This window comes from Dermacentor andersoni, chromosome 5 (genome assembly GCF_023375885.2).
Source record: "Dermacentor andersoni chromosome 5, qqDerAnde1_hic_scaffold, whole genome shotgun sequence".
Taxonomy (NCBI): domain Eukaryota; kingdom Metazoa; phylum Arthropoda; class Arachnida; order Ixodida; family Ixodidae; genus Dermacentor; species Dermacentor andersoni.
Genome location: NC_092818.1, coordinates 67343702 through 67362277, shown reverse-complemented (window position 1 = coordinate 67362277; position 18576 = coordinate 67343702). Strand labels below are relative to the sequence as shown.

Sequence of the window (18576 nt, the reverse complement as noted above, 5' to 3'; positions counted from 1 at the left end):
AATATGGGCTATAATATGCTCCTTGCGCATGAGGGGACCCCAGCACTCTACGCCGGCACCGACAAACTAAACATTAGGAGAAAAAAATTACTCACGAGTGTGACATTGGTAATGCGAATAGCAGTAGAGCAATGTAGTGAGAGATTATATTCCTGAAGTCGTATTTGTTTATCACGTGTAGTGGTAACTATCAGACCTCCGTAGATTCGGCTATATGCCAAATACCCCGAGAGAGAGAGAGAAAATAATGTAGAGAAAGGCAGGGAGGTTAACCAGAGGTAGTTCCGGTTGGCTACCCTGCGCAGGGGGAAGGGTTAAGAGGGATAAAAAGAGAAACAGAGTGGAAGGGGGAGATAGAAAGAAAGGGAGACAAGCACGAACAAAGCGCGTACACTACAGAACGGTAGGGGGCGGCATTCATAGAGTCTGTCGCGAAGCCCCGTAGACCGCAAGAACGTTAATAGCGCGAGTAAGGCCTTCAACGCAGATGTTCTTTCGGAGCATTGGCCTAAAGCTTTTAGTTCTGAAAGTGGACGATTGTCCAGCTGGTCCAGTACCCTGCACATCACTTGTCTCTCAGCACTGTATTGCGGGCAGACACAGATAATGTGTGCGAGCGTCTCGTCGATGTTACATGTGTCGCACGTGGGGCTGTTGGCCATTCCTATGAGGAAAGCATAGGCGTTTGTAAAGGCAACGCCTAGCCACAGACGGTAAAGCATGGTCTGTTCACGTCGTGGTAATCCAGGCGGGAGGTGCATCCGTATGTCCGGAGACAACGAACGCAACCGACACATGGTGAAAACATTTGAGTCCCACAGGGGCAAAGTACACTCACGGGACATCAATCGCAGCTCAGCCGCAGCGTCTGTTCGCGAAAGCGGAATGAAGACTCGTTGACCACTTTCATGCGCAGATCGGGCGGCTTCGTCGGCTTGGTCATTCCCGCTGATGTTACAATGTCCTGGAAGCCACTGAAAGATTATGTTGTGTCCCTTATCGTAGCTTTGATCATATATGTGCCGAATTTCTGAGGCCAGTTGTTCATTGGGTCCGTGGCGCATTGGGCTTCGTATGCACTGAAGGGCTGCCTTGGAGTCACTGAAGACTGTCCATTGTTGCGGTGGTTTCTGCTTAATGAAATCAAGTGCAGCACGGATTGCCGCGAGTTCTGCACCCGTCGATGTGGTCACACATGAAGTTCTTAATTTGATTACCTCAAATTGTGCCGGGATGATGACTGCAGCAGCAGCGCTGTTGAGTTTTACTGAGCCATCTGTGTATACATGTTTCCGGAAGCTGTGCACGTTGTGAATGTGCTCCAACGTTGCTTGCTTCAAAGCTTGCAATGGCGCTCCAGCTTTCTTTCTGACTCCTGGAATTGTCAGTTGCACTTGCGGCCGGTGCAGACACCACAATGGATCTGACAATCGTGAAGCGGGCGTAAATTCTGATGGCAAGTACGATTGATGTCTTACAATAGTTTTAGCAAAAGTTGAAAGTAGCTCGATATCGTCTCTCTTTGCTATGGCATTCGCTTGCCAAGGTGATCCATAAGCATGGAGGCATGAAGACGACTGTGTGACGCTGACGCAGTAATGATGGAATGGCGAACAGGAATTGATATCGGTCGAATGACGAAGGCGTATGATTACAACAGCTTGACGACCAAGGGATGTGGGTATTTAAACTATGACGATGGTATAACGACGATAACGTAACGACGTCATGAGGACAATGAATGACGACTGTATGATGACGATGGAGTTGCGATGATGATATGACGGCAACCCAATAAAGAAACGGGAATGAAGACGACAGTACGACCAAAGCGGCATGATGACGATGGTATGACGGCGATAGCATCTGTGTGACGATGACCCGACGACGACGGCATAACAACGGCGACATCACCACAATTGCATGGCTACAGCATGAGTACAGTAGAATGACGCACAAGGAATGATGTTGATAGATCGACGGAGGTGGTACGACGACGGGATGACGATACTGAAATGAGGAGACTGGTTCCACGCCAACGTGACGATGATGGCATGACGACAAGGGTATGAGAGAGTCGTGTGTGTAAGTTAGAGTGATAACGATCAGACGACCGCGATGGCATCCAGACGACAGTATGACAATGAATGCATGACGACGATACAGTGACGGCGATGGCATGACAAGGACATGAGGGCAATCGGATTGCGACTAGTGTTTGATGAAAATGGCGTGACGATGACTGTATCACGAAACCTCTATGACGACGACGGCACGACGAGAGTTGGATGATGAAGCATGAGTGGCGATTACGGCACGACCACGACGGCATTATGACGATGGTTTAACAATAGAGGAATGATAACAACTGCCTGACGATGACGGCATGACAAGGACGGCGAAATAACGAGTCAACGACGAAAGTATAATTACAATAGAATAAAGAAAAAATATTGACGCCGATAGAGCGAGGAAGCCGGTGGGACTACGACGGTGTTACTGAAGTAACGGCAATGATGAAACGACAGAGTGACGACGACGGCATGACGACCACTGCGTGACGACAATTTCGGGAAGACCACGGGATGATGAGAGTCTGATAAGAAAGCTGGAATGTTGACGTCGCAACGACCACGACAGCATCACGACCCCGAACAGTGGTCCAAGCTATTAGACAACTTGGACCACTGGGTTGAAGTAGGAGTGACGGCGGAAGCATGACGAGAGTGAGATCACGAAGCTGAAATCAAGGCGATTGAACGACCACGACGACATCACTATGGCAGTGTGTAAACAAATGCATGACGACTGTAGACAAGAATGGGGTGACGACTACGGCATGACGAGTGTCAGATGAAAAAGCTGGAATGATGGCAATGCATCGTCCACGAAGGCATCGCGACCACGCTTGTAATGGGCTTGTAAATGGGCCCAAATAAAATGAAATGATATACTTAGTGACCTATATTAGAAAACATGGGCCACTGAGTCGGGATAGAGAGTAGGACAGCGACAGCATGACGAGAGTAAAATATCACGAAAATTGAATAAGGACAATGGAAAGACTGCGACGCATTACTACCAGGAGCACATACCTAGTGTCCCAAGCATGTAGACAACTTGGGTCACTGGGTAGGTTTAAAAGGATGGATGAATGGATGAATGGATGAATGGATGGATGGATGGATGGATGGATGGATGGATGGATGGATGGATGGATGGATGGATGGATGGATGGATGGATGGACGGACGGACGGACGGACGGACGGACGGACGGACGGACGGAAGGGCTATAAACGGCTGAACTAGGGAAAGAACGCCTTTCGCATTGTTAAGGTTACCGCCAGTTGTTACGGAGACGGTGTTTTGGCGACTTTCAAAAGCGTCTGCTTGGAGTTCGAACCAGGGTGACCATCAAAGAGGGTTCGGAAGGGAAGGCAAGGTGATGTAAACAATAACAAATTTAATATATCATTAGGAGTGAGCAGTGCGCTCCCAAGACAAGAAATATAGAGAAACAAAAAAAAAAGGACAGAGAAGATCTGTCTCCACGTGACGGCGTGCTGGTTTTCTTACACCCTCCACCATTCGGTTAACTTTATTCTTTCTTTCTTGCTGGCATAGAGGGCCTTATCAGGACACGTCGGGTCAACCTACACAGCCCATACATATCACACGGGGTCAACCCATAAGGGAGAAACCACTCCCTGACCTTGAGGGGGTGAAGTAAGTCACATCGGGTCAATCCACACAGAGGAATACGGGGAGAAGCCACTCCCAGCTGTAGAGGGAGCAAACGTACGACAAAGCACAATAGGATTTGCACAGGCACACAATCTCGTCGCACACACCCGGCGGAGAAGTCTTTTCATGTTGACGAGCATCATGATTGGGCACGTCGTGTCTCAGGCATTTGGCATCCCTTCCATTCATTGCCGCACAGCGCGAGCTTTAACAGCATTAATGAACACTGCTCAATTTACTGGCATTTATTAAACCAATTTTTCTTATGTCGGCACCGCCTTATGACCTTGCAGTCGCTCAAACCACGGGCAGCGTGTTGAGTAGAAAGAGTTGTTACCGCGCTAATTGCGCAGACTGAGGCCATTGCCAACTAGGGGGTTTACTTGCACACCTCGTTCTATTTCATTGTATATACAGGGTATCTCCGAAAAGGAATACCAGTTAGTCGATTAAAAAAGTTATTGATCATATCGGTATGACACATTAAAATGTTTCAAAATATGATCTTCCTTCGTCGATACATAGCTTCCAGCGAGATTTCCAGGCATCGAAACCGTCACGGTAGGTTTCCACAGGAATGTCCTTTGAGCTTTGGTGCAAGGCTCAAAGAACATTGACATTTCGGGACAGTTGACTTTGTCAACTGTCCCGAAATGGTGTTCTCTCGCGGGAGTTTTCAAGAACGGAAACAAAAATATGTCTGGGGAAGCTACGTCAGTATATAAGGGTGGCTGGGGAACCATTGGCAGCTTTGAATCGGCCAGGAAGTATGATCACAAGGAAAGCGGTGTGGGGTAGCGCGTTGTCATGGTGAAGTTTCCAATCTCTCGCAATGTCAGGCCGGGCGCGATGAACCTTTCGTTCGAGTCTCTTGAGCACTTAAGCCTAGAATCCGTCGTTGAGGGTTGTACTATGTGCGTTACACTAATAGTGGACGAGCCCCCTGATGTCAAAGAACAGAATGAGCATGGTCTTGACCTTTGACTTTCTCCATGTGGCCTTCTCGGGGTGAGGGGCGCCGAGCTGTGCTACTCAGCCCTTTGAGTTTTTGTTTCGGTGTCTTATTCAAAAACCCAAGGCTCATCACCTAGCTGTGATGAAATTGCCTAAGAAGTAAAGGTCCCTTTCACAAAAGTCCCAAAGTTCCTTCCACGTTTCAACTCCCTGCAATTTTTGGTCATCCGTTAACACTTCGGAAAAATCTTCGCGCAAACTTTTCGCATGTGCAAATGATTCGTGAAAATATCGAGAACGATACTTTTTGGAATCTGTGCCACTAAACGGGCATTTAAACTGCGGCCTGAGCTCAAAATATCCCGCATACGTGTCACATTTTCGTCGGTGATGGTCGTTGATGGCCTTCCAACGCGGGCTTCATTGATGGCCCCTTCAGGACCTTCTAAAAAGGCTTTGTGCCACCGGCAGAATTGACGTTCCGACAAACAATTATTACCAAAGGCCGTGTTTATCATAAGGAAGGTTTCCACTGCGGATTTGCCGAGTTCCACAGAAAACGTAATGTCAATCCTTTGTTCCAACGAGCGCTGCATTACGGCTTGCACGAGAAACGAAAACGAATTTCACGGAAAAAGCCTGTCCTCACTCTCCAGACGGTTGCAGACGACTAAGCGACCGCGTGTGCGTGAGCAAACTTCCCCCTCGATGAATCACAACCAGTCCTAGCCCGCTGTGAAGCATACCCGTTTCACAATATAATCACTGACATTACTTTTCAGACAGAGCCTGTATATGTAGTACTCAAGAGACTTAGCTTATGCAGACATCTAGTTTGGTGCAGAACTGAAATAGCCCTAGACTTTTGTTTTGCTTGCTTCTGTATTATGTTTCTCGCATGTACACGAGAGCCTTACATCAGAGCATATTACTCACTAATTACTAGCTGCAAGTTAGCGTTTAATTCAGCTGCTTTACCGGCCGCGATAGTCCAGTTGCTATGGCTTTATGCTGTTGATCTCGAAGCCGATGGTTTCATCAATTCTGCGGCAGCTGCATTTTGGTGAGAGGAGAATGCAAAAATGTTCTTGATCGTTATAAACGCCCGTTATAAAGATTCCTAGATGCTCAAAATTATTCTAGAGCCTCAGGCTCACAATATGAAATGCCTCATAATCACATCGTGGTTCTGACACATAAAACCTCAGAACCTTATAAATTTAATTTCTAGCTGCATTACATTTTTTTAAACTGTCTATTTCATGGTTGCAACTGCCTCTTCAGTGGTCAGGTGTATACCAGCAAGTGAACCTGAACATAAACACGGAATCTCCGACAATCATTGTTTTCCGAGAATCAGTCGACGTGAGCCGTTGTACCTAAAATGTAGCGGCAGTTTATAGCCGATGAAGTATTGTCTGCCTATATAGTAATAATGTGTGCTTCATTTTGCCGACGGTAAACTGTATGCGGGTAGGGAGTCGGAACAAGGTTAGAAGAACAGCTAAGGCTTCGAACCTGTTTAAAGCAGTGTTTGTGAAAGACTCCCATTTCAGGACCCACTGAAAATTATAAAGCTTCGTGTCACCCCAGTTTCTTGAATAAGTCTTTTGTGCAGACAGCAAGAACGACAATTATTGGCATGTCATACTTACGCACGTCACTTTTCATCAATGTTTAAGGCATTCAAATCCGGCTGCATTTTAGTCCTCCTTTTCTAAGCATATTCAGAATGCCATGAACACTTCTTCGTTTAAAGGACGTCAATGTGTCTCTTTTAATCTAGCCGACAAGCTCACTAAAGACAGCCTACCACTTGCCTACGGTTACGGGTACGATTATTGCAAGGAGCTTCGAAATTGTTCCACAGCGTTATATGCTGTGGATTCTGTCTTGGCTGAAAGAGACGTCTGGCTTTGGATGTGACTGATAGCAGCCGCGGCTACGTTCAATGTAGTTAAACATTTTACCTAAGTCAAGGTCTGTTTGCAATGTTATAGGTGGTAGTGTCAGTACTGGGGGATACAAATTCCCAAAACAACAAACATCTTGAGGCGGAGCACATGGCTATTACAAAGTGACCCACCAGGACAAGTATTTGCCAGCCAAGATTAACTTTCGGTGGAGAATCTTGTATTATCCCTACAACGTTCAGGAGAGGGCAGTAAAGTTCCAACGACGTTTCATCAGTCTTTTGTGGCCAGAAGTTAGAAGGGGCATTAAAAGGACACCGCCGCGCGACCCGGGCAGGCTTCTTCTGCGGGGTTCTCGTCTTTTCATCATCATCATCATCATCAGCCTGCTTACGCCCACTGCAGGGCAAAGGCCTCTCCCATACTTTTCCAACAACCCCGGTCATGTACTAATTGCGGCCATGCCGTCCCTGCAAACTTCTTAATCTCATCCGCCCACCTAACTTTCTGCCGCCCCCTGCTACGCTTCCCTTCCCTTGGGATCCAGTCCGTAACCCTTAATGACCATCGGTTATCTTCCCTCCTCATTACATGTCCTGCCCATGCCCATTTATTTTTCTTGATTTCAACTAAGATGTCATTAACTCGCGTTTGTTCCCTCACCCAATCTGCTCTTTTCTTATCCCTTAACGTTACACCTATCATTCTTCTTTCCATAGCTCGTTGCGTCGTCCTCAATTTGAGTAGAACCCTTTTCGTAAGCCTCCAGGTTTCTGCCCCGTAGGTGAGTACTGGTAAGACACAGCTATTATACACTTTTCTCTTGAGGGATAATGGCAACCTGCTATTCATGATCTGAGAATGCCTGCCAAACGCACCCCAGCCCATTCTTATTCTTCTGATTATTTCCGTCTCATGATCCGGATCCGCCGTCACTACCTGCCCTAAGTAGATGTATTCCCTTACGACTTCCAGTGCCTCGCTGCCTATTGTAAATTGCTGTTCTCTTCCGAGACTGTTAAACATTACTTTAGTTTTCTGCAGATTAATTTTTAGACCCACTCTTCTGCTTTGCCTCTCCAGGTCAGTGAGCATGCATTGCAATTGGTCCCCTGAGTTACTAAGCAAGGCAATATCATCAGCGAATCGCAAGTTACTAAGGTATTCTCCATTAATTTTTATCCCCAATTCTTCCCAATCCAGGTCTCTGAATACCTCCTGTAAACACGCTGTGAATAGCATTGGAGAGATCGTATCTCCCTGCCTGACGCCTTTCTTTATTGGGATTTTGTTGCTTTCTTTATGCAGGACTACGGTGGCTGTGGAGCCGCTATAGATATTTTTCAGTATTTTTACATACGGCTCGTCTACACCCTGATTCCTTAATGCCTCCATGACTGCTGAGGTTTCGACAGAATCAAACGCTTTCTCATAATCAATGAAAGCTATATATAAGGGTTGGTTGTATTCCGCACATTTCTCTATCACCTGATTGATAGTGTGAATATGATCTATTGTTGAGTAGCCTTTACGGAATCCTGCCTGGTCCTTTGCTTGCCTGGTCCTTTGCCTGGTCCTTTGCTCGTCTTTTGCTGCGCTACAATTCTGGTAATTAATAATTTCCGATACCTGTCCATGATTATGCTTCTGTCGTCGGCGCTGGTGATATTTTGGTAATTGTATAAACCAAACTAAATAGTGAGTTGGTCATTCATTGTTCTTCTCAACTTCCTAAATATACTCATCATCGCGTACGCACACGATATGAACTTCAGCTTAAACTCACATTAATTTCCGGCACCGCGCAGTTCGCAGATTTTCTCGGCGATCGCACTAATGTGATTCACCTCTCGTGCGGTGCCATAGCACACAATCACATTTGAGTGGCTGAGATCTGGCAGCTGTACTAGTCCAACCAGAAGTACGCTAGCAGCAGCATAAACCACTCTACCGAGTTGTGAACTATCGCTTTCTAGGTGGCTTAGGAAGGGCATGACCACTATTCTTTGCATAATTTGTGGCAATGCTGGTATTTTTTGAGCTACCATGCCATTAACACGAGATATCCTTGTCAGCTACTGCGCAAATTATTGGGGAGCAAGTTGATGTTCTAATGCAGTCATCGCGAAATAACGCCCGCAAAAGTGCAAGATTATTTTATGCTTCAAAGTAATTCTGTATTCTTTGCGGCTCCTTGGACTCCACAAGTATTCCCGATGACTTTAGCGCGATGACCATTCTGGCTTGTTCATTACTATAATAGTGTGAAATATGACAGAAATTACAAAAGTAACTGCTTTGGCGTTTGTTGGGGAATGAATTTCTCTTTGCTATGCATTACAGAGTTCTGTAAAGACAAATTACCAATTATTAGAAGAATAGACTCTTGGAAAAACAGTGACGTGTCCAAAATTGTTGCTCATTGAGAATAGGCAACAGCGCTGAAAATGTGCACTTGCCACGCAGGTGGTCCTTACAGCGACGTTCTGCGTGAAGTGAAGCTCGTAGTCTGGAACAACACCGAATGCAACGGCCGGTTTGCGCAACCAATCACTGAGGTGTTTCTCTGCGCTGGACCTAAGCGACGGGAAGGAGATGCCTGTCAGGTGAGAATAGAACACAACTTATAAAACAGCGTAGTTTAGTAACATCTGCTGTCGGGCTAGTTGGTACACGGCTTTTAGAAATGGTTTTAGGCACAAGAAAGAAGGCACTGACAACAGAATAAAAGACACGTACATGTGCACTCTCATCAGGGACTTGAATGTCCCCCAGAACCTGGACACCTGCAGAACGAACCGTTTGCTTCCTACGCCTGGGTGGAAGCAGAAGACACTGTTGCCACTGGAATTGGGTCGTTTCAGCAGCCAATTTCCTGAGACCTTGAAGTTTCGTGGGCGCAATCCAGGAACATGTCCATGTCTTTTATTCTGTTGTTCGTGTCTTATTTTTTGCACCTAAAACCATTTCTATAATACAGCAATTTAAACATGATGAAGGCCTTGGCGTTTGTCCCATTTTCTAGAAGACTTTCAATTTCGTTGGAGCAATTGGTGTCGTTAATGCGAAAGCTCCCTGAATGATACATCAGCTCGTAACTACATGAAAGGAGAACTTCAGCTTGCAGCCGACGCCGCGTTCTTTCATGAATGCCTCTCAAATAACGGTGCAATCTTCTCAAAGAACGTTTTAATCGTGATGCGCAGAACGTCGTCTCGGTTCGCTACAGTTTTCTGCAAGGAGTACCCGCGCCGTAATGCATGCACAAAGGCCACCCGCCGTGGTTGCTCAGTGGCTATGGTGTTAGGCTGCTGGGCACGAGGTCGCGGGATCGAATTCCGGCCACGGCGGCCGCATTTCGATGGGGGCGAAATGCGAAAACACCCGTGTACTTCGATTTAGGTGCACGTTAAAGAACCCCAGGTGGTCGAAATTTCCGGAGTCCCCCACTACGGCGTGCCTCATAATCAGAGAGTGGTTTTGGCACGTAAAACCCCATAATTTAATTTTTTTAATGCACAAAGGCCGTCACTCTCAGAACGGTGCTGTTCAACTTGTTACGATGATGAAACTTTCTTGGGCGGGCTTCAGATAACTGATAGAAAAAGAAACAAGCGCTTCTTTTTCATGCAGCGCGTGCTAGTCATCCTGCAGAAGCCGCAGGACCGTGCCGTATGTCGCGGGAAGTATCACGGTGAAAAGACGATGCTCGAGAAGTAGCGCCTGCAAACGCGAATGACACATTAAAGTCCTCATGAATATCGCACGTCGCGAACATTTCCTCACGGTCGTAAAAGTAAAACGACATGCATGCCATATTAGACCTAATCGGTAGTATAGAAGTTACATAACATGAATAAAATGCCCCGGAAAAGCTGACCACCGTTTCAATACGTGGACGTATGCCTGGTCTTGCTAGTGAAGCCACGAGGCATGTGATGGTCACAGTCGGGGACAAATGTATGCAAAGCTTCATATTAGCGCCATGCGTCATTCCAGAAACAGTGCGGTGCAGGCCACTGAGTTGAGAAACAAGGAGCCACCGTGAGAAAACCCGCCACCGCCAAAGTCATACAGAAAGCACAGAAGCATTTTAATCGCAAGAGCAGAAGTTTAAATGCCTGCGACGTACATTTAGGTCAGACCCAAGAGTTAGGACGGTTCTTTGCTGTGCTAGTGGCCGGTCGTATAAATCCCAGTGGGATGCATAACGCTCATCTCAGCCTCACACTTTGTTGAGGCGGTCAACGATTTCATTGCTAAAGGCACAATACGCAAATAAGTTTGTATTCACTGGCAAAGTGAATAAAAGTTAGACTTCCAAGGTTTCTGAGGAAGCGCTGTGTGTTTGCTTTATAGCCCTGTACATGCTGCTCTTCATCTTCATCGCCCTATCTTGATGTCCACAGTAGGACGAAGGCTTCTTCCTGCGATCTCCAATTACCCTTGTCTTGTGCTAGCTGATTCCAACTTGCGCCTTAAAATTTCCTAATTTCATCACCCCACCTAGTTTTCTGTCATCCTCAACTGCACTTCCCTTCCCTTGGCATCCATTCTGCGAATTTAATGCTGCATCGGTTACCTGCCCGACGCATTACATGACCTGTGCAGCTCAATTTTTTTGTCAGGTGCCACTCTTAGAGTGGCGCCTGCCACCGACAAAACATTTCGAGGGCTAGTGGGGCTATACCAGTCCAGGTGCAACCAAATTAGGAAGGCTCACTAAACTTCAACAATGACACTCCCTCAGCAAAACAGGAGTTGACCTCCCTGGTGCAGTATTCGGCCACTACTTCCCTCATGACTACTGCAATTAATCCATGGCCCTAACTCCCCAGGGGCCGTGGAGCACCTGCCCAGGCCGGCGGTCATAATTGTGACGCGGCAAAGGGTGCTAAGGGCCTCGGGATCCATATGGCCACCACTGGAAACTGAACCTGGTAATTTTTAACACGCGAACCCTCTCAGGCATTATCAGGCATTGCCTGGGAGATTATCGGCCTTAGTAAGGTTAGAAGAACAGGTGAGGTTTATACAGTGCTGACTAACGACCACGTCTTCTGCTACAGAGGTCTTCCAGATAAGAAAAGAAACCCGGTCAGATTTCTAATCCGGAAGGACATATCGGGCAATATTGATGAATTATGCAGCATTATAATAATGAAGGGGCAGCAGTCGTCCTAATAAAGCTGAATAGGCGCTATAGAATAAAGGTGATACAAGCATATGCTCTACCTCCGGTCATGATGACGAAGAAATAGTACATGGCAAATCAGTTCTACGGAATTTTGCAAGGTGGAGGAAGGTTCATAAAGGAAAACTTGACAACCACCCCTATGTATCACGAAGTTGCAAAGAAATCCGACACGAGATCCAAAGAAACAAAGCTTCGTAGCTTCAGCTATGCAACTTTGTGAGAAACCCTTGCGGGTTTCCTTTGTAGATTCGTGATACATACGAGTGGTTGTCAATTTTTGCTTTCTAAAACATAAGAGTTTTATAAACACCTTCAATCAGCAATGAGAAAGGTGCAAACACATCAAACTGAGACATTGGCGACCATAATGCAAATGTGGGAGGAAAACAGGCTGGGGAACAGGTAATTGGCAATTACGAGATCGATTCTAGGAACGCTAGACGACAGGTGTTGGTAGAATTCGCGGAAAGAAATGGGTTTCAAGCGCATACCTTTTTCAGGAAGAACAGCAACAGGAAGTATACCAGGAAAAGCCCTAATGCTGCTCTTAGGTTGGTGTAAGCATTTCCTTTCTCAAAAGCATGCATTGTAGAGGGACAGAGAGCTCACATATGAGCGATTCTTTACTACTTCCCATCTTAACTTCTTAAATCGAACCTTTCGTTGCCTCTTCTCGCGACTTTCCGGGCGCTGCTGTTGTGGTCTTGCTCGCGCATGCCGCTGGGTTTCTTGCAACACCACCAGATCGCGCTCGCCTCCACGCATCGCGGCCGGCGCCATCGCGGCAACGTTTCACAGTATGTTGGGAGGCCACGTGTTGTGCTTGCTTTCTTATGCGAGAAAAATGTAGCTGCTCGGCGGTGCATGTTGCGTGCTGGACTGTGATAGCGTAATAAGCATTGCAATCTTCAATAGCCTGATGAGAGCACTTTCAGTTGGTGGTACGTATATAGAAGGAGTACGAAAACACGCGGCAGCAAAATGGCTCCAAAGCGTGCACTCAGCGTCGAGGACACTCCGGGCCCGAAAGAAGCGTCGCGCGGAATAGGAGTGTCTTGGCTATGCAGCGAAGCGTGGTGCAGACCGCGAATGTATGTATGGAATGTATACGTACAATTATAAACATTAATTCAATTACGTACAGCCCCATATTTCAAGTTAGGTTTAACACTTCTGGCACGGTGCGATGAGTCACGTGAGGAAATGATAATGATCAACCCTGTCAGAGATTATGAACAATGACGCACAACAATGCCTCCAGCAAACACGTCTCCATGTGTGTTCTGTGGACTGCGCAGACAAACAGCAGGGGTGCACGCAAGGTAAAGTTTAACATCATTTCACGACTCTAGTATCGGGTTAAACGCTGAAGAAATTACACATTCGCCGCCAACGTCACCGCTAATTGGCGTCAATCAAAGCAAACAGCATACAAAGCTTCGCTTACATCGATTCCCACAGTGCGTGGGATCCGCAGATTTTTTTCTTCCTCCCTTCACTATGTCACATGGGCATGTTTGTCCGACACCCTCGTGCGCAAAACATTGCCGCTCCTTCTGTCAAAGCTATTGGCTCATTCAGTGGTTCAGTGCTTCAAGTCGTCAAGTAATTCGGCCTCGCCCTGCCATCCGCTTGCTGCCTTTTGTTAACTAAGTTTTGATTGACAAGCGAATTATGGGGACTTCTTCTGTTGTTTGCAGACATTTTGCTGCTCGTCGTGGCGGTATTTCTGATAAGCGCCGTGCTTTGTATTGTAACATGTATAATCAGCTGTGAAATAAGCATTAGGCGCCATGCGGTGCCCTGAATGGCACCGTAACTGTGACAGCTTAGCAAACCGGAGCGTGCGTTCCCGTTCCTCACGAATATGCCAACACTGCCACAACACTGCCACCCCTTTATCACTCCTCTGTCGACGTGCGCTAGGGATATTATCTCTCAAAATAGTGTCGTGAGTGCCATCGCTCTAAAGCTCGCTTTTAGAGCACATCTCTAAAGGGGCTAGTAAAGTGCGACGCTATCGCCGCGGGGGCAAGCGTCGTTAGACGCCGGGCGCGTCGGAGCGCGTTGGCGGCGGCGCCAGTGCGTCGAACCGTCACTCGAACTACAGACTCTGTTGTTCTCGCCAACGTGACGTAACGTGTGCGCGCGTTCACGCTACGTCGGACTATATTTAGGCCTTTAGGCGCTCGTTACTGGGTTGAGCGTCGGCGTCAAGTGCGACAACACCCGCGTATGTACATATATATGTAGATTCATGTGCACGTTAAGGAACCCCAGGTGGTCCAATTTTCCGGAGTGCCCCCACTGCGGCGTGTCTCATAGTGAGATCGTGAGCTTGGCGCGTAAAAACCCATATTTCTTTTTTTTTTCTCGGCGTGACCGCGCGAACGCGCTCGTGCAACTGCTCGCGTGTTCGCCGTATTCTTCCACAGCTGGCTCTGATGCCGATTGTCACGCCAGCGTTCCCATACTCTCCTTCCCCATGTGAAGATGCTGACGGCACTGGCCAGCTGCCATCGGTGCGGTGATTTCCGTCTCGAATTCTTTGTCTCAGTACATCGCGAAATGAAAACACACATCGAGCGGCGCTCAAACTTTGCACTAGGGAATATCGTACCCAACGGACTTTTTTTCTTTCAGCTTTGGTGTTATTGTATTTAAGAAAGAAAATGTTTTGTGATGCAAGAAAATTTTTTTGCAGAAACAGAATACCGAATTATATTTGCATTAGACAAAGTTAGTTTGTGCAATGTTTATCATAGGTTCATTTTACCAGAAAACGGGAACGCCTTTACATACGTCTCATATTGCCTGCTGTAAAATTCGTTTTCTTTTCAAGAAAATAATCATTTTAGCTGTGTGTGGCGTAGACCCTGAACATTCTACAGAAACGTGGGGTAGATATTTCGAAATATGTCGTGGAAAATGGCGGGGTTGCTGTCAATTCTCAAGAGTGATGCATGCCTATTAGAAACGCAGCAATAGCGTATGTCAGTATTTCTGCGCTCGACGTCACTGATTTTCGCATATGCGCTATGGTAAAGAAAGCCCGAAGTCTTGTTCATGTTACGCTAGAAATTTCCTTGAATCGCTTGCATTAAAGAAATAAATTGCTATATATAACTACCACCCACAACATGGGTCTAAATATTTCAACATGTAATAGGTACCAAGCAGTATTTAAATCACAATGCACAGTCACAATGGCACGGTCAGTACATTTTACGCAGTCATCCTAGTGTTCCTTATTGACGGTAATTGTGTCAGAGATAGTGTTTGCTTATACAAAGTTGACGTTGGTCTCAGGATCAGAAGGAATAGTGCGCATAAACATTGCTGCTAAGATATTTGCATAAACTGGCGATGTTTCTAAGACAAAGTAGCTTTTCTGTGATTAAAATTCATGCAAACAAGCAATTTTCTACTTACCTGTATAATTCTTTATGCGAAATAGAATGTGGCATCGAAAATGTGGCTTTCTGTTTATTGTCAGATTGTACATCACACGCGTAGTGTAATTTTTCTGTAAAAATGCAAGACGATAATAACGGCAGCACACACAGGTGGCATTTCTTAGGGTATATACCTTTGTTTTACAGAAAGTGTTTCCTTTCGTGGCTTTTCTCTCTTGATTGAGATATACGATAGAAGGGCTACTTAGTGTAAGGTACTTAGTACAAGGCGGACACGTGAGTAATATAGTCTGTGTAAAAAATGAAAAGGACGTGATAGTCTGACCGGTAGTGACGTTCTCTAAGCCTAGTACGCAGAAATTATGGAAACTCGGTAATAAAAAATATTGCCTTGACAGCGGCCATTACAGGGTCATAACCTTTAAGTCATCCTGCAGAACAACAGGTTCATAATTACGTTCAGGCCAAGAATGTCGTTGCCCGCACGAGCAAATTAAATGACTGTCTGTTTTCAATGATCTTGGTCTCTCCACGCAGTTAGCATTATAGCCGCTGTACACGTCACCCTACAGTAGACTAGCACAAACATTAGCTGACGAATAATTTTAGTAATTCGGCTGCTCTCTCTCGTGAGGGCATCGTTCGACACCACTTACCTCCCAATCGTGTTCACCCTCCAATCCACGCCGATACAATAAGTGAGTTTTCTGTTTACCCATTTAGCTATAGAACATGAGTGAGCTCACGGTGACTATGCCAGCCTTGGCATACGTTTATGACTGCAGTAATGATTGATTGATGGGCCAGGAAAGTGTCTTTCTAATCTCGATGCCCTCTCTTGCAGGGCGACTCTGGCGGCCCGCTGATGGTGGAATCAAGGTCAAAGCAGTGGACCCTAGTCGGCATCGTTTCCTGGGGCATAAAATGCGGAGAGCCAGGCGTCCCTGGGATCTACACTCGCGTATCACACTTCCTCGACTATATTTATGAACATGCCGTTAGTCAATGACCACCAGCCAATGCCATAACAAGAACAAACTCACTTCATTGTCGACATCCCAAATTACACATCTCATTGGAGCATGTTCACATCTTCTCTTGGCATCATACACACGATTGCACTGATTGGATTCACAATGAAGTCAACATACGCCTGTGCTAGCGCAACAGCGTGGATGTATCAAAGGGTGCAGAAACGTATACTCAGCATAACACATGTATATTTTAAATGCTAAGATGTAGAAGGAAAAAAACCTAATAAACATTGGACAGTAGTAGCAGTACTATAGATATCAGAGCAGATATCACTTTCCAATGGCTGTATAGGATATGAATGGTAGACATCCAAAGGCAGCAAGATCAAAGAATAACATGCTTGCTCATTTTCATCGAAATTCAACGCTATTGCTGATACAATGATGCACGTTTACCAAAGTGATTTCATTCGAAAAGAACTTATCACTGCTCCACTTGAACTCTCCAAGTGGAAGTAAAATCAAGTGCTATGAGAAAATTTATGCAACCTATATCAGTAGATTAAATACATGATTGGTAGGATCTGATTGGTCCCAAGTAAACAAAAAGCTGATTGTATCTTCACTATTAAAAGAAATCGTGAATTTGTGAACTACTTAGAAAAATTGTTAAGGAAGCTTTCGCTAATGAAAAAAAAAGTCACAGACCTGCACGGCACACGCAGCACAGTCGCAGCGTATGCTGGAGGAGCGACCCCATAGAAGCTCCATTTTCAGCACCACGCACTACAGGGTCTTCGCGGCGAAGTTTCACTTACAAAAGCATTAAATGGCAGCGTACAAGCAGAAATCGCAGCTTGTCACACAGGCCTCCACCGCGGAACTGTAAAGTAAGCTTGTATTACCCATTTTGTTTCGGCATTTCATCGAAAACGTTTGCCATCGTCACACTTTCTGACTATGCCATCATTTGTTTAGCAGACGGACAACAGTAACTAGGCTTAAGACGTCGGTTATTGCGAAATATTCGGTTAGCTTTGCGTATTTGAATATACCAAATAGTTCATTTTAGATTTTGAATCGCATGTTGTACACTTACTATTCGTATTAAAAACTTCGAAGTATTCGCCCACGCCTACTGAATATACGTGCAAATACACGCACCACAGGCAACAGCGCTGCTGGCGGTGCCAGAAGGCACCGCGTGTCCAGGGGGAAACGCAGTAGAGGAATCCACCTGCATACTCGCCCCATACATGACGCGCCTGTGCGTTGGCTAAAACGTGCGTCGCTGCACTGCTTTCACTTCTAATCGCTTTACGTCGACAAACATCGCGAGATAGCTTCTGCCAGAATTTCTTTTGTTGCTATAGTTCCGTGTTCCGAGCTTTTCAGCTTGCTATAGAATAAAGGAAAGCTGATCGTGTGGTGCAGTTAGTCCGAGCATCAGTGTTTCAAAGGATAGAAAGGTTACATTACTTAAAAGACTTGGATCAATTATTTTGATCTGTTTTATATCATTTTAGCATCGTCAAAAATCTTTCATGGCGCTGATTAGCTGCCAGCTACTAGGGTGGCGGTGACGCTGTGGATGTCGCTGATGAGTCATTTAAATTGGAGATAAGCAATAGACGTTTAAAGTACCGGTGAAAAAAAAAACGGGGAAGAGATTGACACGACCTCATCTGGTACAGGCATAGGTAGCGGTAAAATGTACACAGTCGAAGTTCTGAGGAAGAGATAAAGAGATTAAGGAGGCGTATACGTAATTCCTAGAATGAAAAACACGGTTAGCTTACCTGATTAACTCAAGCAGGCTAGCTAACTATTTGTCACCGCCCCGTTTCAAAGGGGATGCCAATAAATCATCATCATCATCATTATCATAAAGTGTTCGTACACGAGTAAGTGCCAGATTTGTTGCTTCAAGAGCGAGTGTCTCGCTCTGCAGACAGATTATCTCTACATCTGTATAAGTATGTTCAACGATTTCGTTAGCAATGGCTTTCAGTTGCACTGATGGGCACTCATGATACTTGTGCATTGAGAGGTACACGGGCACGTACTTCGGCGAGCTGCAGCCGCAGTATTTAGGGATGACAAGGGGCCTTCGTGAAAACCTGGGGTTTGATGTAAATAATTGGTAGTGTGTGAATGGTGAAAACTTTCTCAAAAAATTACTTAATGTTGTTCGCCTCGGTTCCGCGCTTTAATCGAATAGTAGCTATTTGAAATGTCGAACAGTTATTTGAATAGTGCACATTGTAGCTGTACGTCATAAAACTATGGTGAACCGAAAATGCTAAACTCTCACTGTGATCATATTGCTGTAAGGTAGGAAACATTATTTGTTATAGCACGCCTCTGCGCCCAGAGA

General features: G+C 45.8%; 1 protein-coding gene and 1 long non-coding RNA gene across 4 annotated transcripts in view; one reads left to right on the top strand and one right to left on the bottom strand.

The window, feature by feature from the left end:
• LOC126530747 (uncharacterized) overlaps nucleotides 1-17326 on the top strand; it is a 35612-nt gene extending 18286 nt beyond the window's left edge. For all 3 annotated transcript variants that reach the window (XM_050178037.3, XM_050178035.3, XM_050178036.3), the window contains 2 exons: nucleotides 9079-9218; nucleotides 16070-17326. In XM_050178037.3, coding sequence (XP_050033994.2) covers nucleotides 9079-9218; nucleotides 16070-16234 — 305 coding nt within the window. In that variant the 3' untranslated portion in view covers nucleotides 16235-17326. The remainder of the gene's footprint in view (nucleotides 1-9078; nucleotides 9219-16069) is intronic.
• The window catches only part of LOC140218477 (uncharacterized), a 151300-nt gene that overhangs the window by 111448 nt on the left and 21276 nt on the right, over nucleotides 1-18576 (bottom strand). The window lies entirely within an intron of this gene.